Source organism: Babylonia areolata, chromosome 32 (genome assembly GCF_041734735.1).
Source record: "Babylonia areolata isolate BAREFJ2019XMU chromosome 32, ASM4173473v1, whole genome shotgun sequence".
NCBI classification, from domain to species: Eukaryota; Metazoa; Mollusca; class Gastropoda; order Neogastropoda; family Buccinidae; genus Babylonia; species Babylonia areolata.
Genome location: NC_134907.1, coordinates 5,320,153 through 5,346,803, shown reverse-complemented (window position 1 = coordinate 5,346,803; position 26,651 = coordinate 5,320,153). Strand labels below are relative to the sequence as shown.

The following is a 26,651-nucleotide window of genomic DNA, read 5'->3' as shown; positions in this document are numbered from 1 at the left end:
CTCCACCACAATCCCCCTCTCAGAGAGTCTCTCTATCAAACACCTCTTTATTCACCGTAACTTGCAAAAGAAAAAACTGTCACCACCAACATATCTCTTTCTCTTGTTTCACTCTTCCATGAACACATTTTCATTGTTTTGTTTGTCCATTAACAGAACATTTAAATGAATTTTGTTTCAATGAATCATGAACAAACAAATAAAAACGACAACCACCAAACATAATAAAAACAACAAGAGAAACTAGTCAGATGAGTGACATCACTACACACCAAAAAACAACAAAAACCAACCCGAAGTAGAACCATCAAACTTTACACACAATTTCTGGACGTTTTGCTGAGCAACATGTGAGTAAACACCACACTACTATGCCCACAAATCACAGCTAAGGCTTCTTGAAAAAAATATATCACCAATAAATACCCCCCAGCCCCCGCCCCCCAGCCCCAGTCTCTCCCCTAACATGCATGATGTTGGAGGGGAACAGGCAGGCCATACAGCACAGGGGCACCACCGTTGAGCAGCTTCATGCGGCAGACACTGCGGGCTTGCTGCACAAGGGAGGCCAGTGAGATGTGCCGTTCTCTCCTGTGGTCTCCTCTCTGCCACAGGTTGAATATCTCCTTGGCGAAGGTGTCGATGTCTCGGTCCGTCACGTCCCACAGGTTGCCCAACACACAGGGACTGTGGGGACAAACACAGGTTAAAAGTCAAAGGTCCCACAGGTTGCTCAACACACAGGGACTGTGGGGACAAACACAGGTTAAAAGTCAAAGGTCACACAGGTTAAATGTCAAAGGTCCCACAGGTTGCCCAGCACACAGGGACTGTGGGGACAAACACAGGTTAAGGTCAAAGGTCCCACAGGTTGCTCAACACACAGGGACTGTGGGGACAAACACAGGTTAAAGGTCAAAGGTCCCACAGGTTGCCCAACACATAGGGGCTGTGGGGACAAACACAGGTTAAAAGTCAAAGGTCCCACAGGTTGCTCAACACACAGGGACTGTGGGGACAAACACAGGTTAAAGGTCAAAGGTCCCACAGGTTGCCCAACACATAGGGGCTGTGGGGACAAACACAGGTTAAAGGTTTGGAAGCAGGTGATTGGCAAGAGAACACAATAACTGTCTTCCACCTTAACCTCCCATGCCATTCCGTTCTTTTCACTGTATACATCTTTAAGGTTTGTGTGTGTGTGTTTGTGTGAGTGTGCACACCTTCATGTGTGCATGTGTGTTGACCTGGTTTCTTTGTTTTTGTTTGCTTTTATTTACCAGTTTTTGTAAAGCACCTAGAGCCCTATTTAGAGAATAGTTGCTTTGTGAATTCACATTATCATGAACCAGTGAGTGATGTTCACTGAGCCGCGAGGTCCTCTATCAAGCACCACTCACGCGCCAGCCAACAGGTAGTTGTGAACGTAACCCTCGGCGTCCAGGTGTTGGAAGACGTCCAGCCTGACACTGCCACAGCCAAACAACAGCGGCACTGTCTGGCACCGGGTCCTCAACAGGTCCTCCGGGCTGAAGTACTTACAACCGTTGCCATGGCCACAGTACCTGTAGACAGAACACAGCATACCTGTCACAATCAGATTCACAGTGCTGTCAACACTGATGGCCAGTGCATGGGGTGGGAGTGACTGACTTTGGTGCAATGTGGTTCGTCCGTCGGGATCGACGAGGGCCATCTGGTCATCCTGGGGGTGGGTGGGTTGGGCTCTGTGGGTGCGCAGATGACTGGTCAGGCCAATCCACGCCCGGAGGGTTCTGACGCAGTGTGGACAGGGGATGGTGGCGGCTGTCGGGGACTTGCTGGCACTGCTTTTCCTGGCCTGTCTGCGTTGCTCTGCTGCAGCAATTCTGTTGGCCTCACAGGATTTGGCGCCTTTGTGGACAGCTGAATGCCACTTTGGTCTGTCCATTGCATTCAGCTCCCATGTGTCGTGGCACGCCACTTTGGTCTGTCCATTGCATTCAGCTCCCATGTGTCGTGGCTGATGTTGAAGGCCTTCAGAGAAGCTTTCAGAGTGTCTTTGAAGCGCTTCTTTTGGCCTCCATGGGAGCGCTTGCCATGTTGGAGTTCGCCGTACAGCAGTTTCTTGGGGAGCCAGTGCAATACTGAATACTTTGCAGCTGGGGGCCAGGGGACTGCTTTAACCAAATCATGCACCCCTCAGCCACTCAACCTGAACAACACTGCTGTTGCAATGATGGAAAGACACACTTCCCTGTGAGAACAGTCACCTTCATTCCAAAGGTTACCCCTTTTATTTCCAAATTCATCAGACACTCTTCTGTTCTTTTCATAATTCAATGAAATACTATGAGTATGACCCACCATGTTTTGTGTGTGCACAGAATGCAAATAAGCGGACCTTGTGTGCTATGACTGGCTTAGACCAGTCACACAGCAGAGTGACCATGATGGGTGATGTAGTCAGCATCAAGAGGGCCATAAACCTTTGACAGGTCACACACACACACATGCTGACTCAGGTTATCATCAAAATGTTTGTAACTATTTCACTGATCCAACAAAGTGTATTTCTCCATCCAATATGTTGATTGTTCTGATGTGTGGCTTCACCAAACTGGTTGGTACTTTAAATACTCACACAGAAATCAACACACATACAGATATATAAAAAAAAAAAACTCACATGAAGACTAAAATAATATCAATATGCACACTCACATGTATAAAATAAGTTGCATGAAGACCCAATACTCACGTGAATATATCGTACTGTGTCAGAGCCTCTTGAAACTGCTCTTTTGTCGGGACACAACCAGCCATGCCTTTCCACTTCTTGTTGCTGCAAAACACACACACACAATACATAAACCTCAGTGAATTCTGGTAGAAAAGCATAAATCACTGCTGTTCACATTGCTGCAAAACACATACCCATCACACAAGCCATGAATGAAAACTAGTAGAAATGTTCAAATCATTGTTCTTTTTACTGCAAAAGACAAACACACACAGAGTACAGATTACAAGAGCCATGCATAACTACTGCAGTGTTGGTAGCAATGTAAAGATCATTGTTCATGACACATGGCCCAGCTGGTAAAGACACAACCCATAATATGACTCACCAAAGCAAACATAAGCAACATAAGCCATAACATGACTCACCAAAGCAAACATAAGCCATAACATGACTCACCAAAGCAAACATAACATACCAAAACAAACATGACTCACCAACACAAACAAGCCATAACATGACTCACCAAAACAAACATAAATCATAACATAACTCACCAACACAAACATAACAAGCCATAAAAAATGTCTGTTTTGGTGAGTCATGTTATGGCTTGTTTGTTTTGGTGAGTCATGTTTGTTTTGGTGTGTTGTTTGTTTTGGTGAGTAATGTCATGGCTTATGTTTGCTTTGGTGAGTCATAATATGCCTTATGTTTTCACCAATGAACTCACCAACACAAACATAACAAGCCGTAACAACCACAACTTAACAAAACATAACAAATGAAAACACATATGACTCACCAAAACATAACAAGCGAAAACACATGACTCACCAAAACAAATGTAACAAGCCAAAACAAGCAAGACTCACCAACACAAATTTAAGCCAAACAAACATGACTCACCAACACAAACTTAACAAGCCAAAGTAAACACGACTCACCAAAACAAACATAACAAGTGAAAACACATATGACTCACCCAAACAAATATAACATGCCAAAACAAACATGACTCACCAACACAAACATAATATGCCATAACAAACATGACTCACCAAAACAAACATGACTCACCAAAACAAACATGATGTGCCATAACATACATGAATTGACTAGCAAAAACAAACAGGACTCACCAAAACAAACATGATATGCCAAAACGAGCATGACTAACAAAAACAAACATGACTCACCAAAACAAACAAGCTAAAACAAACATAACCAGCCAAAACAGCCTACCACTGTGTACAGCCACACACAGACACCCACACACTGATATCAGCACTGTATCCACACAGACTCTGACCCCCTCACCTGTTGAAGAAGGGTTCCAGGAACTGCTGGCTCTTTATCAGGTCCCCGTCAGGGTTCATCATGTAGAACACTGATGTGGGATCGACCCCCCTCTCCATCAGTGTCCCATCCTTACCCGCCGCACTCCTGGGGCCCCCGCCAGTGACATTGTGCTGACGGAGCAGAAGGTGGAGCAAGGGAAGGGAGGGAACTCTGGTGACTGCCTGGCTCCTCATCACGCTCAGCTGCTCCAGGGGGAAGTTGGACAGGTGCTGCTCCGTTTGGGAAAAAAAGATATTGATTGGTAAAAACACCTTGACTGCCTTATAACATAGTACATACATTCATAGTGACTGATGTCAATGATGAAGGCTGAAAATTCACATATTTGACACAGAGCGGTATGTCTCCAAACCATTTTCTCAGTTTTTCGCTGATGGTGTTCTGGATACTGATTATCACTTGGAACACCACCTGTTGTTTTCACAGCAGTCAAGGGGTGAAAGGTTAAAGGTTAACTTGCGCCGCCTACCTGTCTGTACATGGGGGATTTAGGATGAGCAGCGTGGGCGTTAAGGTTATAGTTAAAGTGACAGGGCCAGGGCCCCCCATACTCCCCAGATAAAAAAAAAAAAAAGAAAAAGGAAAAAAAAAGGGAAGCATAATGACTGGGAGAAAATGCTTGCATTGTCTTCTTTTTTTCACTCTCAGTCTTTCCTTTCTTTGGTGACCACAGCTGCATATGACTGCAAGTCCACATATTTTCTGTTCATTTTTGTTTCAGTTCTAATGGTACATGTCACTTTCTTTACTAACTGGGAAATAAAATTTATAAAAATTTTATAAAGAAGAAAAAAGATAGAGAATCTTGAAGCTTTTAAAACTCACATGAAGAAATATTCCAAGTAATTACCAGGATGGGATGGGTGGCAGAGTTTTATGCTGAAGGGAGTGACTTGAAGCAGGCAAAACATGCAACAGAGTTCAGTTGCGATGAGTGAGAATGAAAGAAATAGGTTCAGATGTTGTCTCAATGGGCATATATTTGTGAACAGAACCGAAACGCTGTAACTGACAGCAGCAGGATTGACCGGCCATTTTTTGCAAGGGAAGTGCGTTGTCAAGGACAACACCAAAATTCTCAAGAGAGCTGGAAAAAAGGGATGGATGCACTGCCAAGTCTGAATGAATTGATTGTGACAGAAGAGTTTTTGTTTGGTTCTTGTGAGCATTGCTTAACCTACACAGTCACTCACACAGTAACACACACACACACTATACTCAGACTAACATATACATACACAAATATCTCCAAGCCCTCACCTTATCCAGAATCAAGATCACAGGAAGGTCACCATCTGTAACCTTGGGCATGACCTCTATGACCTTGGTAGTGATGGCCTCAAGCAGCTGTGTGTTGTCGGCGATGTCATCTCGCTGAAGCAGACGGGAGAGGATTGTGGGAAGGTCCGTGCTGTGCTGCAGCAACTCCAGTGCTTGCTGAGAAAAAAACGACACAGGCACACGCCCCTGACTTTAAATCCATATGGTGTGACTAGTTCAGTTAGAATCATGTCACCAATTTAAACCATTAGAGAGTAATCAAGAAAGAAAGAAAAAGTAGAGAAAAGGATAGCGCTGCACTTAGACCATGAGCTTTTCCTGCTGAGTAGAAGCAGCCTAAATTTCACTGAGAAATCTGTTGACAAAACTACAATATGCAACACACACAGCAGCACCAACACAAACAGGTGATACAATCCACACCAAGACAACCAGACAGGTGATACAATAGACACCAAGACAACCAGACAGGTGATACAATAGACACCAAGACAACCAGACAGGTGATACAATCCACACCAACACAAGCAGACAGGTGATACAATAGACACCAAGACAACCAGACAGGTGATACAATAGACACCAACACAACCAGACAGGTGATACAATAGACACCAACACAACCAGACAGGTGATATAACAGACACCAACACAACCAGACAGGTGATACAATAGACACCAACACAACCAGACAGGTGATATAACAGACACCAACACAACCAGACAGGTGATATAACAGACACCAACACAACCAGACAGGTGATATAACAGACACCAACACAACCAGACAGGTGATATAACAGACACCAACATAACCAGACAGGTGATATAACAGACACCAAGACAACCAGACAGGTGATATAACAGACACCAACACAACCAGACAGGTGATATAACAGACACCAACACAACCAGACAGGTGATATAACAGACACCAACACAACCAGACAGGTGATACAATCCACACCAACACAACCAGACAGGTGATACAATAGACACCAAGACAACCAGACAGGTGATACAATAGACACCAACACAACCAGACAGGTGATACAATAGACACCAACACAACCAGACAGGTGATACAATAGACACCAAGACAACCAGACAGGTGATACAATAGACACCAAGACAACCAGACAGGTGATACAATAGACACCAACATAACCAGACAGGTGATACAATAGACACCAACACAACCAGACAGGTGATACAATCCACACCAACACAAGCAGACAGGTGATACAATAGACACCAACACAAGCAGACAGGTGATACAATCCACACCAACACAACCAGACAGGTGATACAATAGACACCAAGACAACCAGACAGGTGATACAATAGACACCAAGACAACCAGACAGGTGATATAACAGACACCAACACAACCAGACAGGTGATACAATAGACACCAAGACAACCAGACAGGTGATACAATAGACACCAAGACAACCAGACAGGTGATACAATAGACACCAACACAACCAGACAGGTGATACAATAGACACCAAGACAACCAGACAGGTGATACAATAGACACCAAGACAACCAGACAGGTGATACAATAGACACCAACATAACCAGACAGGTGATACAATAGACACCAACACAACCAGACAGGTGATACAATCCACACCAACACAAGCAGACAGGTGATACAATAGACACCAACACAAGCAGACAGGTGATACAATCCACACCAACACAACCAGACAGGTGATACAATAGACACCAAGACAACCAGACAGGTGATACAATAGACACCAAGACAACCAGACAGGTGATATAACAGACACCAACACAACCAGACAGGTGATACAATAGACACCAAGACAACCAGACAGGTGATACAATAGACACCAAGACAACCAGACAGGTGATACAATAGACACCAACACAACCAGACAGGTGATACAATAGACACCAAGACAACCAGACAGGTGATACAATAGACACCAAGACAACCAGACAGGTGATACAATAGACACCAACACAACCAGACAGGTGATACAATAGACACCAACACAACCAGACAGGTGATACAATCCACACCAACACAAGCAGACAGGTGATACAATAGACACCAACACAACCAGACAGGTGATACAATCCACACCAACACAACCAGACAGGTGATACAATAGACACCAACACAACCAGACAGGTGATACAATAGACACCAAGACAACCAGACAGGTGATATAACAGACACCAACATAACCAGACAGGTGATACAATAGACACCAACACAAGCAGACAGGTGATACAATAGACACCAACACAACCAGACAGGTGATACAATAGACACCAAGACAACCAGACAGGTGATACAATAGACACCAACACAACCAGACAGGTGATATAACAGACACCAACACAACCAGACAGGTGATATAACAGACACCAACACAACCAGACAGGTGATACAATAGACACCAACACAACCAGACAGGTGATATAACAGACACCAACATAACCAGACAGGTGATACAACAGACACCAAGACAACCAGACAGGTGATACAATAGACACCAACACAACCAGACAGGTGATGAAACACTGACCCTGGCTTTCCCGTGGGACCACTGATGGCCCAGACAGGTGTGCACAATGTGCAGCAGGTTGGTTGCGGCAGTGTCCATGGTGGTGTTGTATGCAGTGTTGGATGTCTGTGCAGCCAGCAGTCCCCTCCATGGCCCCAGCCAGTGACTCTCCATGCCCTCCAACAGGTTCTGTCGACACACACCACATGCCATGAACCTTTCATTTGTGTTGTGATGTACTGACTCACCATTACCCCCACCCTCCTCCAACAGGTTCTGTTGACACACACCACACACTTGTTGTGTTGTAATCCTGACTGACTTCTTTTGCAATCATTTGCATTCTTTGTACTTAAAAAAAAATAAAAATTAATGTATCTTCATATTTTAATTTTGTTCAATTATTTTCTTTCATTTTATTTCAGTGTTCTATATAAAGCTAGGGATGGCTCTCAAGGCCTCGCAGCCAGTTGTCTTTTTGCACTGGTCAGGCATCTACTCCTTTCTTTTCTTTATATTACTTTTTTTTTAAAGATGTGTTGTACTGTATGTAAATCAGTCTGCCTGCTTTGACACATTGAAACTTAAACTACTTTTGATGAAAAACAAAAACAACCCACAATATTTCATGTGATTTTTCATTGTACACAAAAGACATGTGATCAGGAAGGCACAAGACTGTGACAATTCAATACACAGAAATCTGCTGAATGAAAGTACAGTAAAATACAGCAGAGTACAATTTATTCATGTGTGAGATATTCATCTAATTCCAAAGGATATTATGCAAATATTGACAACTCAGACAAGACATACACATATCATTTTACGGCCTGGGGCTCAGCACAGGAAGGCAGGGCCAAAACCTCTCCTGCCACTTTAACCTTCCACAACTGAAGTCACGACCCATTCACAACTGGGTGAAGTGGAAAAATTGGAAAAAAGTGCTTTTGCCAAGGACACAGCACCATGCTGAAACAGGGCCTCAAACCCTGATGGCTGGTGAACACTGGGTCACAGGTCCAGCGTTTGACTGTCATGTCAAAGTGCCTGCAGCCTGTCCACACAGCACCAAACACCACATTCACACAGCACCAAACACCGCATTCACACAGCACCAAACACCGCATTCACACAGCACCAAACACCGCATTCACACAGCACCAAACACCGCATTCACACAGCACCAAACACGGCATTCACACAGCACCAAACACCACATTCACACAGCACCAAACACCACATTCACACAGCACCAAACACGGCATTCACACAGCACCAAACACGGCATTCACACAGCACCAAACACCACCAAACATGGCATTTACACACACAGCACCAAACACGGCATTCACACAGAACAAAACACGGCATTTACACAGTACCAAACACCACCAACACGGCAGTCACACAGCACCAAACACGGCATTCACACAGCATCAAACATGGCATTCACACAGCACCAGCCACATTCACACAGCACCAAACACGGCATTCACACAGCACCAAACACCACATTCACACAGCACCAAACACGGCATTCACACAGCACCAAACACAGCATTCACACAGCACCAAACACGGCATTCACACAACACCACATTCACACAGCACAAAACACGGCATTCACACAGCACCAAACACCACATCCAAACGGCACAAAACGCAGCATTCACACAGCACCAAACACCACATCCACACGGCACCAAACACCACATTCACACAACACCAAACACCACATTCACACAGCACCAAACACCACATTCACACAACACCAAACACCACATTTACCTAACACGGCATTCACACAGCACCAACCACAGCATTCACACAGCACCAAACACCACATTCACACAGCACCAAATACCACATGTACACTCCACCACTTACAGCCAGCTTAGCATCCAAACTTGCACGGTAACGCCACCACAGTGTGTTATCTTTGATCTTTGACACTTCGTCGTTGACCTTGAGAATGTCCATGAAGCCAAAGTATATGGCCTGACCCTGGAATCACAAAGTTTAGAACTGCTAGAATTAGATTTAAAAAATAAAAAATAAAGAAGATGTTATTATTCCTTGTTGATAAAAGAACAACATATCACTGGTGACAGACACAGGCACACAACCACCACTACATGGACAACCAAATCATGGAACTCACTTTTTGGACTCACTTTATACTGACAATGTGGCCTATGCACCAATATTATATCTACCTATAGAGATCTATCTGTATAAACTTATTAATCTCTATATCTCTACATATATCTATCTATTGATAGAGATCAATATGTATATATATACACAAATATACAGATCTGTCTGTCTATATATATATACATATAAATACATATAAAGTCCTTGTTTACTCTCTCTCTCTCTCTCACACACACAATCAGAGTGCATGCACACCAGTGTGACTAGATGTTAATCTTTACTGGCCTTAGTCTGCCTAGGGATCTGGCAAATAACTGAATCCTATTTGCTGAGGAATTTTCATTAAAAAAATGTGTAGGTGTAAAAAAAAAAATTCTGGATTAATTTCTTAACTGACGCTGGTTTGAAAGAAAAACGAATGGACAAGAAAAAAAACTGTTTGTTATGAACAGATGAATATGTGACCCATAATTAAGAAAAACAAAAAAGCAACAAACATCACACACGGATGAAATCATCAGTTGAATGTCAAACTCTCTGATCTGATATATGCCAAACACACCACCATGCCCACTGCACAGCGCCTTTCCAATGAACCTCATATCCTGCTTTGCTCTGCACACTGTAATCTGATACCTCCCCCACCCCAACTACCTCTCCTGGGCATGACAGTCACACAGTGTGTTCTGTTCTCCAATCACTCAGTACTGTTTGCTCTGTTCTCCAATCACTCAGTACTGTTTGCAAGCAAAGTCAAACCCTGTTCTGAAGAGTAGGACCTGGAGGCAGATATTCCTCAACTTCCTTGTCCAAAGAATTTTCAAATTGCAGTTAATCTTTGTCTTCTTTAAGTATTCCTTCTAATTTTCACTGAGCAGTGGCTAAACCTATGTGTTTAGTTTTGCTACCACTGGGCTTGGACAAAGTGTCTCCATTCTGCTTGCCTACTTCCAGCCAGCCAGTAAAAATCACTTGGAAAACCATACCCCTGTGTGATGTAGAGGGTTTCCTTATTATCATTGGAGTCAGTGAAACCTTTGCAAATCTAAAACTACCAATCTAATAACTCCCAAACAAATCAAAAACTCTGGCAAGATGGAAATATGTAGCTGCTGTTTGGGAACAGCCAATGTGGCAGAAGTGGCAGGGCCGTGAATTATCGGCCATTTTGGAGTGGGTTACGTGGCAGTCCACACACACTGACCGTTTCATCAGAAAAGTGGGGCAGTTCCACGGTGAAGGGGTCCTGGTCACTGGTCAGTCGGGTCAACAGCAGGGTGGGGCTACCCGGGCTGTCCATTACCGTGAACTGACACACTGTCCACCCTGACAACACATCACTGTTTATTAGCATGCAGATTGCACTGATAGTTCACAAAAACATTTCATTGAAAAGAGGTCACTAAATCTTATTTAGAGAATGATTTCTGTAAAGATTCTGTCACTTCAGCACAATGTCCACAAATGACCAACTATATGAACAAAATCTTGACTCTGTCCAGAATTTGTCAGTCTTAACTCCCACTAAGTATGTGTGTTAGAATGCTTTTCTGGGTAACAGAAAGAGGCCCACTTCTGCAGCTATTCAGACAGAAACATTTGTACTTTCTGAAGATAAGCTTGTTTTCACAGATTCCAGTGAGTAGTCATTTTTTGTTTTGGAATGTTGTCCTTAATTGGAGTGACAGGTGGAGATGGACCTTCAGTCTGCACTGTTCAGAATGGGAGGATGTGTCTGGTCCACCAATCATGATTTTGCTGAGTTTGTCCAGTGTGATTATTGTGTATATTACACTTGAAAATGCATTTGGTGATTCTGTTACCATTTATCCAAGCTGAAAAGTCATAATGAAGACAGGGAAAGTTTGAAACTCTGGCATATCTATATTCTAATTGCAAAACAATGCAATGTCAGTCAGTATAAGCTTTGCTCAATTTCCAGGACACAACTTTTAGTTTCACTAAAATGTGCAAAAATAATTAATATTTTGATTGTCATTTGTATACTGATAAACACTCCCCAAGACTTGTCTGTGAAGTGGTTGACCAACAACTGTGTGGTTCCAGTCTTCCTGTCTGAGTCCACAGCAATCTCAATCACAGGCAAGAGCCAAAAATCACTCATTATTCAAAATGGCTAACATGAGTATTAATGAGGGTTTAAATAATACGTATATATATATATATATATATATATATATATATATCTGTACGTATTATATGCGCACAGTATGGATCATCTCTTCCTTATTCAGTCCTCTAGTGTTGTTTTCTCATCTGGATGAGAGGTAGATTTTGGAGCTGATGAAAAGCTCATGCAGTGAGTGCACATTTACAGTTTCAGTTTCTCAAGGAGGTGTTACTCTGAACAAATCCATATACACCACACCACATCTGCTCAGCAAATGCCTGACCAGCGGCATCACCTCACAAACTAGTCAGGCCCTGAGTGTAGGCAAAAATATTTGTGTACCTTTCTGGATGGATTTCATCTATAGAATTTTGCCAGAGGACACTTGTATTGCCATGGGTTCTTTTTCAGTACATCAAGTGCGTGCTGCACAGGGGACCTTACGGCTAGACAGTTTGATTTTCCAGTCAAACTTGGGAGAAGCGGTGAGAATGGAATTCAAACTCAATGGACATTGTATTAGCAGATAAGCATCTTAACCATTCTGGTACCTTCCTTACAAGTGTTATGTGCCCTGTGCACAACTGTCAACTTAATAATGGGGGTGGGAATTTACAAGGTGAATGGCTTTAAGTAATGATGATGATGATGATATGGATACTTATATAGCACCTATCATTGGTCACAGACCAAGCTACACACATCGAGTCATTTGAACAACAGGCTGCCTGCTGGGCAAGTGTACGGGGTCACAATAAATATTGGGAAAGGGAGTGGGGGGGGGGGGGGGGGGAAGAGAGGGATAGCACATCAGGGGTACAAACATGAATCACAAATCATATCCAAAATCAAAAACAGTAGGATTTTTTTTTTTTTTTTTAAACACAAGTGTACATACATACAAGTGCAAGTTCATGTGCATGCTCACATCCCCACCACCACAGCACACGACATACAGGATAAAGAGAAAAGTCGCCATGCTGGGCGTGCCCTACGTACCCTGTGGCAGGTTCTGCACGGCCTGCTGGTGTTGCTGGGCGTCCCAGGGAAACACCAGCTGCTCCATGTCCCGATTCTTCTCCAGCAGCATGTCCTTACACTTCTTAACTCCCTCCATCTCCATCAACCTGTCACAATGTCTGTTGGGTCACTGCGTTATTCCCTGCCTTCATCATCATCATCAACCTGTCACAATGTCTGTTGGGTCACTGCGTCATTCCCTGCCTTCATCATCATCATCATCCTGTCACAATGTCTGTTGGGTGCGTCATTCCCTGCCTTCATCATCATCATCATCATCAACCTGTTACATCGTCTGTTGGGTCACTGCGTTATTCCCTGCCTTCATCATCATCATCATCATCATCAACCTGTCACATCGTCTGTTGGGTCACTGCGTCATTCCCTGCCTTCATCATCATCATCATCATCATCAACCTGTCACATCGTCTGTTGGGTGCGTCATTCCCTGCCTTCATCATCATCATCATCATCATCGTCCTGTCACAATGTCTGTTGGGTGCGTCATTCCCTGCCTTCATCATCATCATCAACCTGTCACATCGTCTGTTGGGTCACTGCGTTATTCCCTGCCTTCATCATCATCATCATCATTAACCTGTCACATTGTCTGTTGGGTCACTGCGTTATTCCCTGCCTTCATCATCATCATCATCAACCTGTCACATTGTCTGTTGGGTCACTGCGTTATTCCCTGCCTTCATCATCATCATCAACATGTCACATTGTCTGTTGGGTCACTGCGTCATTCCCTGCCTTCATCATCATCATCAACATGTCACATTGTCTGTTGGGTCACTGCGTTATTCCCTGCCTTCATCATCATCATCATCAACCTGTCACAATGTCTGTTGGGTCACTGCGTCATTCCCTGCCTTCATCATCATCATCAACCTGTCACATCGTCTGTTGGGTCACAGCGTTATTCCCTGCCTTCATCATCATCATCATCATCATCAACCTGTCACATCGTCTGTTGGGTCACAGCGTTATTCCCTGCCTTCATCATCATCATCATCAACCTGTCACATTGTCTGTTGGGTCACAGCGTTATTCCCTGCCTTCATCATCATCATCATCAACCTGTCACATCATCTGTTGGGTCACTGCGTTATTCCCTGCCTTCATCATCATCATCATCATCATCATCAACCTGTCACATCGTCTGTTGGGTCACAGCGTTATTCCCTGCCTTCATCATCCACGGCGGCACAAGGCAGCCCTTTTAGTTTTGGCGCGAAGCGGAGGGGAGAGGGATGAACAGCGAGCGAGCGCGAAACGTTGGAAAGGTGATAGCCTGGACAGACAGGCAGGCAGTATATGGGGCAGCGCTCTGGCGCACCACTAACTTCGCGCTATTCTTTGCGGAGCGCATGTTACACGGGCAGTGTGTACAGCTGTGAACAGCTTCGCTGCTGCTGATAAACTGTCAGAAACAGGGTTATGTGCTTTTAAAAAATAATACTCTATGTCAGAATGCAACAAGAAGGGCGCTATGGGTGTGAATGGATGTGTGATTTTCTGACAAATTTAACGATACCAAACATGAGCAGGTTTAATTTCCTACAGGCAGTGTACAAGCAGTCCAAAACTTAGCGAGCACACGAACATTCTGTTCGAACTGAGGAACACACACGGAACGTAGTTCAATTTCAACTCCGTGTTGTGTGTGTACATCGTTTTACTTGGAGATAAAACTTGTATCATGATATACATGCATGTCTCCACGATACAACTGGAAGGAAAATATAGCCGATACATTACCTAGAGGTGGCAGACCGCCCCGGAATTAATATCAGTATTTAACGATCAGCTCCACTGAGAACTGCTGCCAGCCACTTAAGTTTCACACTTCTCTCAACATCACGGGAAGAGAGACGGACAGGCAGACATATATATGCAGGGACAGACATACTGAGAAACAGAGGAACGTGTACGGAGAGAGAAAGGGGAGAGGCACAGAGAGAGAGGGAGAGAGACAGACGCAGAGAGAGAGAGAGAGAGACGCACACAGAGAGGGGGGGAGAGATTTTCGCCGACTAGATGTTTTGCGTGTCAGTATGTGTGCCTTTGCTTGCGACATGCATTTGGTCAGTCTAAAAGATACACCTTGACGATACCATGCTTTTAGTAAACGATCACAATGTAACGTACTGACATGCATTTGTAAGTTCTAAATAATAAAATCCATTCCTACCTGAACTTATAAATCCGTATGAACTCCTTGTTTGTAGTTGGTAATCCACTCAGTTGAAGTGTGACACTGACTAAACTCAAACATTTTTTTTCTTTTCTTGTTTTTTCCTTACAATGTGTGTGTGCGGGAGGGAGGGATTCAGGGTGGAGAAAAGAACAGGGCTGAAAATTTCTTTATTCTTTACTTTTTGATTTGTGCCGTGATTCTCCTGCTTGGGGTACGACTTGCTGAAGCATGGGGGAGACAATAGTCATGTGCTCTTGCATGATGACACGTAGTTTGTCATCTTGTGACTGCATCCCTAATACTTTCTTTTGAGTGAATTGACGACTGCGTGTGTTGCCTCCCCCCCTTGTTCATTTTTTTGTAGCACTTGATACAAATGCATGTGGGATGTTTGCCCTCTTCATCATTCGAAACATCTAGACCGAAAAAACGAAACAGTTCAGAAGAATACTTGGCACAAAGTCTTGCATTCAACCCCTTATCTTTATCTCTTCTGAGAACCCGCTCACCACACACACGACACATATTATCCAAACATCTCAAGTGTTCACTGAAGGTGTGTTGCCCAGTCAGCAATGCTGCCACTACCGCACCAGATTCCATTTTTGTCGGCACTCACACACACACACTTAGGTCAAATAACTGGATGTAACAGAAACACTCGGACAGTGTCTGGTAAATCACACAACACACTTAAAGTTCACATTCACTGGAATCATGTACACAAAAATGACAGCAAACAAAAACCGGTGTGCACGAATATGATGAAATGAAAATCACTTAAACAATACACCTTTCTCTGCTGGAAACATAGGCACAAAGAGCGCGGCGCGCGCTCCCCTCCCCCCCCCCCCCTCCCATCCCAGTGGAATCTAGGTCAGCAGCCGTGCTCCTGACCGCTCACTGAACTCTGAAACTAAATAGCTCTGCTGGAAGTTAAGCGGCACAGCCGTGCATCATCATCATCATCATCAACCTGTCACATCGTCTGTTGGGTCACAGCGTTATTCCCTGCCTTCATCATCATCATCATCAACCTGTCACATTGTCTGTTGGGTCACTGCGTTATTCCCTGCCTTCATCATCATCATCATCATCATCATCAACCTGTCACAATGTCTGTTGGGTCACAGCGTTATTCCCTGCCTTCATCATCATCATCATCAACCTGTCACATTGTCTGTTGGGTCACAGCGTTATTCCCTGCCTTCATCATCATCATCATCAACCTGTCACATCATCTGTTGGGTCACTGCGTTATTCCCTGCCTTCATCATCATCATCATCAACCTGTCACATCATCTGTTGGGTCACTGCGTTATTCCCTGCCTTCATCATCATCATCATCAACCTGTCACATCGTCTGTTGGGACACCTGATATTCTTCTGAATCAAGGCCAGGATGTTACCTGACATTCTTCTGAATCAAGGCCAGGATGTTACCTGACATTCTTCTGAATCAAGGCCAGGATGTTACCTGACATTCTTCTGAATCAAGGCCAGGATGTTACCTGACATTCTTCTGAATCAAGGCCAGGATGTTACCTGACATTCTTCTGAATCAAGGCCAGGATGTTACCTGACATTCTTCTGAATCAAGGCCAGGATGTTACCTGATATTCTTCTGAATCAAGGCCAGGAACTGGTGACGCAGGGAGACAGCTTTCGACTCGCATAGGACAGCGGCGATGTCCCAGGGGTCGCCCCCCTGACGCAGCGTGATGAGTGCCGACAGCTTGCTGGCCTCGCTGAACAGTGCCACAGGGGGAAAGTGGTGCAGCCGTGCCACACACTTCCTAAGCTTCCTGTCTGCCTTGTGCAGTGCTTTTTCTGAAGACACAGAGTCACAGCCTTCAATGGTCAAAACATAGTGTTTTTCTGTGTGGACACAGCCTTCAATGGTCAAAACATACAGTGTTTTTCTGTGTGGACACAGAGTCACAGCCTTCAATGGTCAAAACATACAGTGTTTTTCTCTGTGGACACATTGTTACATCCTTCAATGGATAAAACATATGGTGTTTTTCTCTGTGGACATATCCATGAATGGTTAAAACAAACAGTGTTTTTGTCTGTGACACACTGCTGCATCAATCAATTGATTTGATGGATTATAAATGATTCTAAATATGAGACTGACTATCTCTGATTTTCAGGCACTTTCAGTTTGTTCCTTGAGGAGAAAAGCATATCTGGCAAACCTAAAACCTATGTTTGAATGCTTACTGCTGTGCTGCAAAGTGATATCAATATGTAATACATCCTCACACATACTACTGATCTGCACACATCCAGAGCCACTTTACCTGAGTCCTCTAAGACAACATTTTCCAGGTCTGCCGCCAGGGAATCCATGACGCTGTATGTGTCATTGTCACACCTCTGGAGGACAGGCAGGTAGGTCTCCAGGTGCCAGACACTGTCCTGAGAGACTTGTGACTGCTGGACATCATTCCTCCCAGGAAGGCCTTTCTGGAGAAATGATTCACACAGGATGTCCTTGACCTCTGCCACAGGAAATGCCGCTGCCAAATGCCCCATCCTCAGCGTTTCGATGGAACTGAAGTCCGTACTTGAGGCTGACACAGTGTTTGTGAAGGATGCTCCTTTGGAGCCAGTTTCCGAAGGCTGTTTAACACTGGCCAGGTTTTCTGTCAACTTGGCTTTATCAGTTTTATCTTTAGTGACTGCTGTACAATGTTTTGTGGACAGTGATGAAGCAGGTGTGTTTGGCACTGCCTTGTGTTTCACGGCGGACGGTAGTGAGGACTTGTCCACAGTTTTTGATGACGCTGTCCTTCCAGTCGACTTTTTGCTGTTTCTCCCCATACCGCTTTTAGCAGCTGGGGTTTTTGTTGGTCGTCCTTTCCTGCTGGCCTTTCTGGTGGAGGTTTGTGAGGACTCTGTTTCCCCATCACTCTCCACAAAGTCAAAGACGTCCTGTGGGTTATCCCCCCTGACCAGTTCTCGCTCAGGAACAACCTCATTGTCTGGCATGCTCTGTATCTTCTCCTTACGTGTTTCCTTTGACGCTGATTTTCTGCCCCCGGTCAGTTCACTGGCTGCTTTCTCTGCTGCCTTGTATTGTCTCCCTTTTCTGGATGTGGATTTTCTTCCAGTTTCTGGCTGAAGAGTATCCTGTTTTTGTGACTCCAAGCTCTGGTCGCTTTTGGTCTGTCTGGTTCTCCTGGTTGTCAAACCATGTTCTTTCTGATTTCCCCCTCTTTTAGAATGTAAGGCATCATCTGCTTCCACAACAGGGTTCATGGCCTCTTCACTTTTTTCTTCCTGCTTGTGGCAAGGTTCTGATGGGATGACATTCACAGGACTCAGAATTTTAGCTTGTCTTTTCCTGGCTGGTGCAGCCTTAGCACCAGTGTTCTCTGTGTCTGTGGACAGCGGTTTGCCCCTCCCCCTCCTCCCTCTCTCTGACGAGACACTGGCCTTGTCTGCTACAGCAGGGACGCACGAACCTTCCACAACATCAGACCCAGTGCTGTGCATACCTGGACAGGTGTCCCCTACCTCACTGGGGGGATCCAGCTTGGCAGGACTCTGCTGCAGAGCTTCAGCCTTGGCTTTGCCTCGTCGAGTTGCTCCCCTTGGATTCTGCTGCAAGGCTTCAGTGGCAGCCTTGCTCTGTCTAGTTGCTCCCCTTGTCCTGGACGTGTTCTTTTTCCCCAGTGTAGGTGGGGGTTTGTTTTCTGCTGGCAGGGAGGGTGATGACTGATCACCGCCATCTCCAGAATCCACAGGGTGACTGCAGTGTTCTGAGGACCCTTTCTTTCTGGCTGGCGCTGTCCTTTTTTCAGGTCTGCAAGCGTTAATTACATCAGTCAGTTTCAGACATCCAGCTGGAGATTTATCCTGGCTCCCCTGTGACTGGCTAGGTTTTTGTTTCCTCCAGCTGGCCAGACGAGGGGTGGATTTAGGGGTGGACACTTGGAACTCGTCGCCACTGTCTGACAACAGTTTGGTGAAGGACTGTGCATTCTGGATCACAGAACTGGGGGTGTTAAGAGTGTCAGGCATGTGAGGAGTCTGGAAGGATGATTTCTTTTTGTTTGTTGCTGCCTCTTTTTTCTTATGTACGCCAGAGCCTTTTTTCTTGTCAGCACTGGGGTTTGCTTTACTGTTTGTGGCAGTTCCCTCTGGGAAAAGCTGAGTTACGACAGACTCTTCTGTGAACAAAACTGATTCACTTTCTGTCATTTTTTCTTCAAGCAAATCCCTGTGTGACAGTGCTGCACTGTTCTTGGTTTGGTTCTTTTTCCTCTGAGCAGCAGATTTGTGTGTTGCCAACTTTCCTTTTCTGTCTGCAGTTTGGCTGGGTTTGACGCTGCTGCTGTGTGGGTTATTGTGACGGTTCATTCCTGGCTTCAGGGAGGGGTGTGACTTGGGAGGGACAGGGGTAGGTGAGAGGGAACCTGAGCGTTGTGACTGTACAGACTGACAGGTCTGGGACGACAGCTGTGGGACAGATGATTTTTTTGAAACGGTGTAGCTTTCAGCATCCATGGTGGCAGCTTTGTCAGTAAGGTGATGAGAATTTGTCTCCCTTTGTTCATCTGCTGATTGGCTGGGAGTTCTTTCCTCACTGTCACTGTGGGTAAGTGATGATTCTTCCTGGCTGCTTGGCGAATTGTCTGTGACATCCTTGTCAGTGAAAGTGTCGGACGAATTAACAGATTCACTGGATAGTTTCTTCCAATCTTTTAGTGATGCCTTTCCAGAGGATTTAAATTCCTTTCTTTGACACTCTTCAAGCTGACTTGATTTTTCACTGTCTTTACTGGATTCCATCCCTGAGAGAGAGTGTGAGGACATACAGCGATCAGGGGGAGACACTTTGCTCTCAGTGGGTGTGCTGGTGTTGTTGCCGTTTTCAGTGGGCCCCTTCTGACTGACTGGGCACTGCCACTCATCCCCACACGGAGCCTTGTCTACCTTCCTACGCTGAGACCCTTTGATCTTCAGCTGCTCCAACTGGTTGCGAATCTGCACTTCCAGTTGGGAGTCTGTAAGCCAGCACCACTGACTAGAGTCTACCTGTCTGTGACTAAAGTCTGCCTGTCTGTGAGGGTGGTGGTACATGGAGTAGAAGGCACAGAGGACATGGAAGTGTGTCAGGCGCAGTCTGACCATCCAGGCTTCAGGGCAGTGAGAGGGCAGGGTGTCTAGCACTTTCAACCCGGTTCTCACGTGCGCCAGTCCCTGGGCGAAATTTTTCTGATGCAGAGAACACTCCACCAGCAAGACACTCATCTCTGCAGCCTTCATCAGCACGACATCTCTACACCTCACCACCCCTCCCTCCAATCCCAACACCTGTGCCACTCTCTGACCAGGGTCTTGCTGCTTCAGTCTTCTCAACACCTTCTTGACAAACCACTCCAGGTGGAGGTCTGTTGTGGCGTTGGCATGGATGATCTTGAGGGAGGTCATGGCTAGGGTCAAGGCCAGACGCTGACTCTCACTGTCGGTGCACATGGAGCACCAACAGTTGGGGGGGTGGGTGGCCAGGGACGCAGTCCAAGCCATGATGAAGGAGCCCAACTGTACGATGTCCCTGTGCACCTGACTGTGTTTCTGCTCCTCCATCTTGGTGTACGACTGCAGCTTCTGCCAGAACCTACCACCACTGCCCTGCTGTGACCCCTCTGCCTGCCCTGGGTGTGTCTGCACCTGCCCTTGGTACCATGCACAGTACATCTGCACCCGGCCACTATCATACACCCTTAGACACTCCCTCACAAGGTCCTCCGCCATGACCTCATGACCCTGGCTTGGGGCTGAATGTCTGCACCTTGTCTTGGTGTTGGGCAGGTGTGAGGAGGGTGATGACAGAGGGGTGGTGGGGGGCTCCAGGGTGCTGAGGGTGGTGTATGTGGCGGTCAACATGCTGACCATGGGCTGCAGGGACTGGGTGTCAAACAGCACTTCAGACACCTCCACCCCAAACACTGTGCACCTGTACACAAACACACATCTTCAGTATCCTGCTATAAACACACCTCTCATATATATCTATACATATATTCTCTCTATATATATACACAGTTTCAGACACACCTACATGACATACAGTTACAAACCTCTTAAATACACACTTTAATAAACACACACCTCTTACATACACACAGTAACAAACATACACCTCTAAGAAAAACCCCAACAAAACAAAACAAAAAATCCCTGTCATGTGACAAGACACACAGACAAGACAGATTTATCCCGAACACTAGACATGTTTATCCTTACCAATACAGACATATGTTTACCCTTACCAATACAGACAAGACACGTTTATTCTTACCACTTCAACAATCCAAACTTTCGACTGACGGTGAGTCCATCCTTCAGGTAGCATTTGGCACGTTTGGCATCTCCCACATAGCGATACATGCGGCCCAAGGTCAAGGTGGCTTCCAGCAGTTCGGCAGTGACCACCCATGGAGTGAAGTAATGCCCGCTGCTGGTGGTGCGCGGAGCGGACCCTGAAACATTACATCACATGAAGTGAACATGGTTTTTGTAACAACGTATTGTACTGTATTGCTGTGGAGTGGACCCTGAAACATTACATCACATGAAGTGAACATGGTTTTTGTAACAATGTATTGTACTGTATTGCTGCGGAGCGGACCCTGAAACATTACACCACATGAAGTGAACATGGTTTTTGTAACAATGTATTGTACTGTATTGCTGCGGAGCGGACCCTGAAACATTACATCACATGAAGTGAACATGGTTTTTGTAACAATGTATTGTACTGTATTGCTGCGGAGCAGACCCTGAAACATTACATCACATGAAGTGAACATGGTTTTTGTAACAATGTATTGTACTGTATTGCTGCGGAGCGGACCCTGAAACATTACACCACATGAAGTGAACATGGTTTTTGTAACAATGTATTGTACTGTATTGCTGCGGAGCGGACCCTGAAACATTACATCACATGAAGTGAACATGGTTTTTGTAACAATGTATTGTACTGTATTGCTGTGGAGTGGACCCTGAAACATTACATCACATGAAGTGAACATGGTTTTTGTAACAATGTATTGTACTGTATTACATTCAATTTTGTCTAAACAGTTTCTCTCTGCAAAATTAAGGTTGCTCTCCCCAGGGAGAGCATGTTGCTACAGTGAAGCGACACCCATTTTCTTCCTTTTTTTATCAATTGTCTTTTCTCCTGTCAAAGACTAAAGAGGATTTTTCTATAGAATTTTGTTAGGGACAATTCTTTGTTGCTGTGTGTTCTTTTCAGTGTGCTAAGTTCCTGCTACAAACAGGACCTCAGTCTATCATCTCATCCTAATGACTAATAACTTGTTAGACGCATTTCCACACAATAGTGTGTGAACTGTTCACAGCACCACCAACTGACTTATACACAATAACAAGAAAAAACAATCATGCATATGATGACAAAAAGAAACAGTCAAGTCACACGAAAAACACACACACACTTCAGTTGTGTCGGAAAATGTCAATATAAAAATGCATGACTATTGACATCCAAGTAAGATTTGGGTAAAAAAACAAAACAAAACAGAGCAGGGCCCATACTTGAACCTGTGGAAAATCTGGAAAAAATCAATGCCCAGCAACATGGATATTTATTGCATTCATTTTTAGCATCTTCACTTTAATATATGTCTGAAATTTGGAGGGTAGGGCCAAGGTCTACAATATCCTTCACATTCAAACTGACATTGCTGCTTCAGCTGAACAAACAGTGGTCGAGAACACATTTATCCTCATCATCATATTCAGTTTTACAAGAAACAATGATATATGATGCCAGAAGTGGTTTCCCACCACCCCTCCCCCTCCACATGGACCTCATTTAAGTTGTCTCATGATGTAAGTCAACACCATTCTTTGGCCCTGGCCAGGAGCCTTCTTTTTCTCAATAAATTTTCCTTGCTTAACTCGACTTTAAGTGCACACCTTGCATGTGTTGACAAAATTTTCGTGACCCTGCAAAGTTTTCCTCTGATAAGTCGAAACGAACATGTAGAACGCTCACACTGGTGGAGAGAATAATAGGTTTCTGATCACTGGCTCCTGACTCTAAAATCATAATTGAAGTGTTGTAAAACACCAAAGTGCAGGTGGCCTGTTGAAGAACGGTAGAGAGCAATCGCTTTGGTTACAGCTTCCCAGTTGCTCAGGATGACGTTCAAGGCCTTCACATCTCTCTTGCAAACGTCTTTATACCAAAGTTAGGGTCTGCTGTGGGATGTTTTCCCACTTTTTCCATAAAAAGAGATCCTTGGGGATTCAGCCATCATCCATTCATGCTATGTGACCGAGCCAGTGCATGCATCTGTGTTTTAGCATTGTGTACATGTTGGGAATTTTAGCTCTGCTCAGGAAGGTGTTGTTTGAACTTTGTCCTGCCAGATAATGTTCAGGAATTGTTCAATGCAGCATATGTTGAAGACCACCAAAAAAACAACAAAAATCCCCACTACCATGAACAACAACAGAAAACCACTTAATAATAAAATACCAACCACCAACACAAAGGGGCCACCATGGCAGAGTCAGTTAGATGCTGGACCAGTGTTCACCAGTAATCAGGGTTCACGGCCCTGTTTCAGCATGGTGTTGTGTCCTTGGGAAAGATGCTTTACTCTGATTTTCCTCATTCTAAGCACGTGTGACCAGACTTCAGTTGGCGGGAGTAAAGGACTGGGCTTTGCTTCCCTATGCCAGGCCCTAGACACAGGGGATATGAATCCACTGTCCTGATGGCCACAGATGGCTGCGGGACCTTTAACCTTTAACCAGCACAAAAGCAGCATCACTGTCAGGTCCAGACTCAAATTCCCTTTACCTTCAGTTGACTCAAAACGGCTACAGAGGGTGATGAGGGCACGGTAGGCGTTCAGAGCGATGGTCAGAATGTAATCCTTGGTGGCTGCGTGGGGTGACATGGTCATCAGACACTGTGCACGCAGTCGGTTCAACTTCCCCCGGTGCAGACTCCCCAGCTCCCCCCTCACCTCCCTGTCCTGCAGACCGCTCAACAGGGGCTGAGCCGGCTCCACCTGAACACACACAACACAATGTTTTTGAATTAACATGATCTGTATTATGTGCATTTGGTCTCCTACATGTGTAAACACACGAATAGGGTTCAGCCACTAGCAGGTCTGAACATATGTTGACCTGGGAGATCAGAAACTCCATCCTTAACCCGCCAGGCCTGTAACCCAAATTCAAACTCAGGATCTTCAGACTGAACTGAAAGTCAAATCACCTTCCACGCACATTCCGACACAAACACATAACCTTTCATTCCAACACAAACACATTTCTTTTCATTCTGACACAAATACAACATATTACCTTTCATTCCAACATAAACACAACACATCACCTTTCATCCTGACTCAAACACAAAACATCACCTTTCATTCCGACACAAATAGAACACATCATCTTTTATTCTGACAAACACAACACATCATCTTTTCATTCCAACAAAAATATAACACATCACCCTTCATTGCAACAAAACACAACACATCATCTTTGATTCCAGCACAAATACAACACATCACCTTTCATTCTGATACAAATACAACACATCCCCTTTCATTCCGATACAAACACAACGCATCACCTTTTGTTCTGACAAAAACACATCACCTTTCATTCCGACACAAATACAACACATCACCTTTCATTCCAATACAAACACACCACAACACCTTTCATTCCAATACAAACACAACATATCACTTTTCATTCCAATATAAACACAACACATTACCTTTCATTCCAATACAAACACATCACCTTTTATTCCGACACAAACAATCCGACAAAAACACACTGATCACCTGTCATTCCGACACAAACTTAACACACCACCTTTATTCTGACACAAACACAACACATCACCTTTCATTCTGACACAATCACAACACGTCACCTATCGTTCCGACACAAACACATCACCCTTCATTCCGACACAAACACATCACAAACACCAAGCATCACCTTTCGTTCTGACACAAACACAACACATCACCTTTCATTCAAACACAAACACATCATCTTTCTTTCTCACACAAACAAAACACATTACCTTTTGTTCTGACAAAAAACACACTGATCACCAGTCATTCCGACACAAACACAACACACCATCTTTATTCAGACACAAACACAATACCTGTCAATCCGACACAAACACAACACATAAACTGTGATTCTGACACATACACAACACATAACCTGTCATTCTGACACACAAACACATAACCTGTCATTCCGACACAAACACAACACATAACCAGTCATTCTGACACAAAAACATCACCTGTCATTCTGACAGACACAACATCACCTGTCATTCTGACACAAACACAACACATCACCTGTCATTCTGACAGACACAGCATCACCTGTCATTTTGACAGACACAGCATCACCTGTCATTCTGACACAAACATAACACATCACCTGTCATTCTGACAGACACAGCATCACCTGTCATTCTGACAGACACAGCATCACCTGTCATTCCGACACAAACACAACACATAACCAGTCATTCTGACACAAAAACATCACCTGTCATTCTGACAGACACAACATCATCTGTCATTCTGACACAAACATAACACATCACCTGTCATTCCAAAAGACACAGCATCACCTGTCATTCTGACACAAACACATCACCTATCATTCCGACAGACACAGCATCACCTGTCATTCTGACACAAACACATCACCTGTCATTCTGAAACAAACAAAACATATCACTTGTCATTCTGACAGACACAGCTTCACCTGTCATTCCGACACAAACACATCACCTGTCATTCTGACAGACACAGCTTCACCTGTCATTCCGACACAAACACATCACCTGTCATTCTGACAGACACAGCTTCACCTGTCATTCCGACACAAACACAACACATCACCTGTCCAGCCTTGAGGTAGAAGTGGACCAGGCTGAGCTGCAGAGGCTCTGCCCCTTTCTCAGCTAGCCCCGCCTCCTTGCCCCGTAACCACACCCTGGAGACAGCGGTGATCTCCCCCTGGTTGAGGTCCTCCACCTCCAGGCCAGCCAGCGCCTCCAGCAGGCTGCAGTGTGTCACTATGGCAATGTGGCTGCAGTCCCAGGGGCTGTGCTGCATGATCTGCTTCACCATGCCCACAATTTCCAGTTGTAACTGGAACTGA

General features: G+C 44.7%; 1 protein-coding gene across 1 annotated transcript; it reads right to left on the bottom strand.

Annotated features, from left to right (window-relative positions):
- Positions 1–445: 445 nt before the first annotated feature.
- Positions 446–26,122, bottom strand: LOC143276416 (uncharacterized). The gene is made up of 15 exons (XM_076580903.1): positions 26,089–26,122; positions 25,455–25,462; positions 24,283–24,496; positions 21,742–21,922; positions 17,732–21,396; positions 17,039–17,255; positions 13,202–13,329; positions 11,276–11,397; positions 9,802–9,918; positions 7,933–8,100; positions 5,345–5,521; positions 4,043–4,293; positions 2,741–2,824; positions 1,401–1,565; positions 446–687 (listed from the first exon to the last, which is right to left on the bottom strand). The coding sequence occupies exons 1-15, from the start codon at positions 26,120–26,122 to the stop codon at positions 462–464; spliced, it is 5,757 nt and encodes a 1,918-aa protein (XP_076437018.1). The 3' UTR covers positions 446–461.
- Between the last annotated feature and the right edge of the window lie 529 nt (positions 26,123–26,651).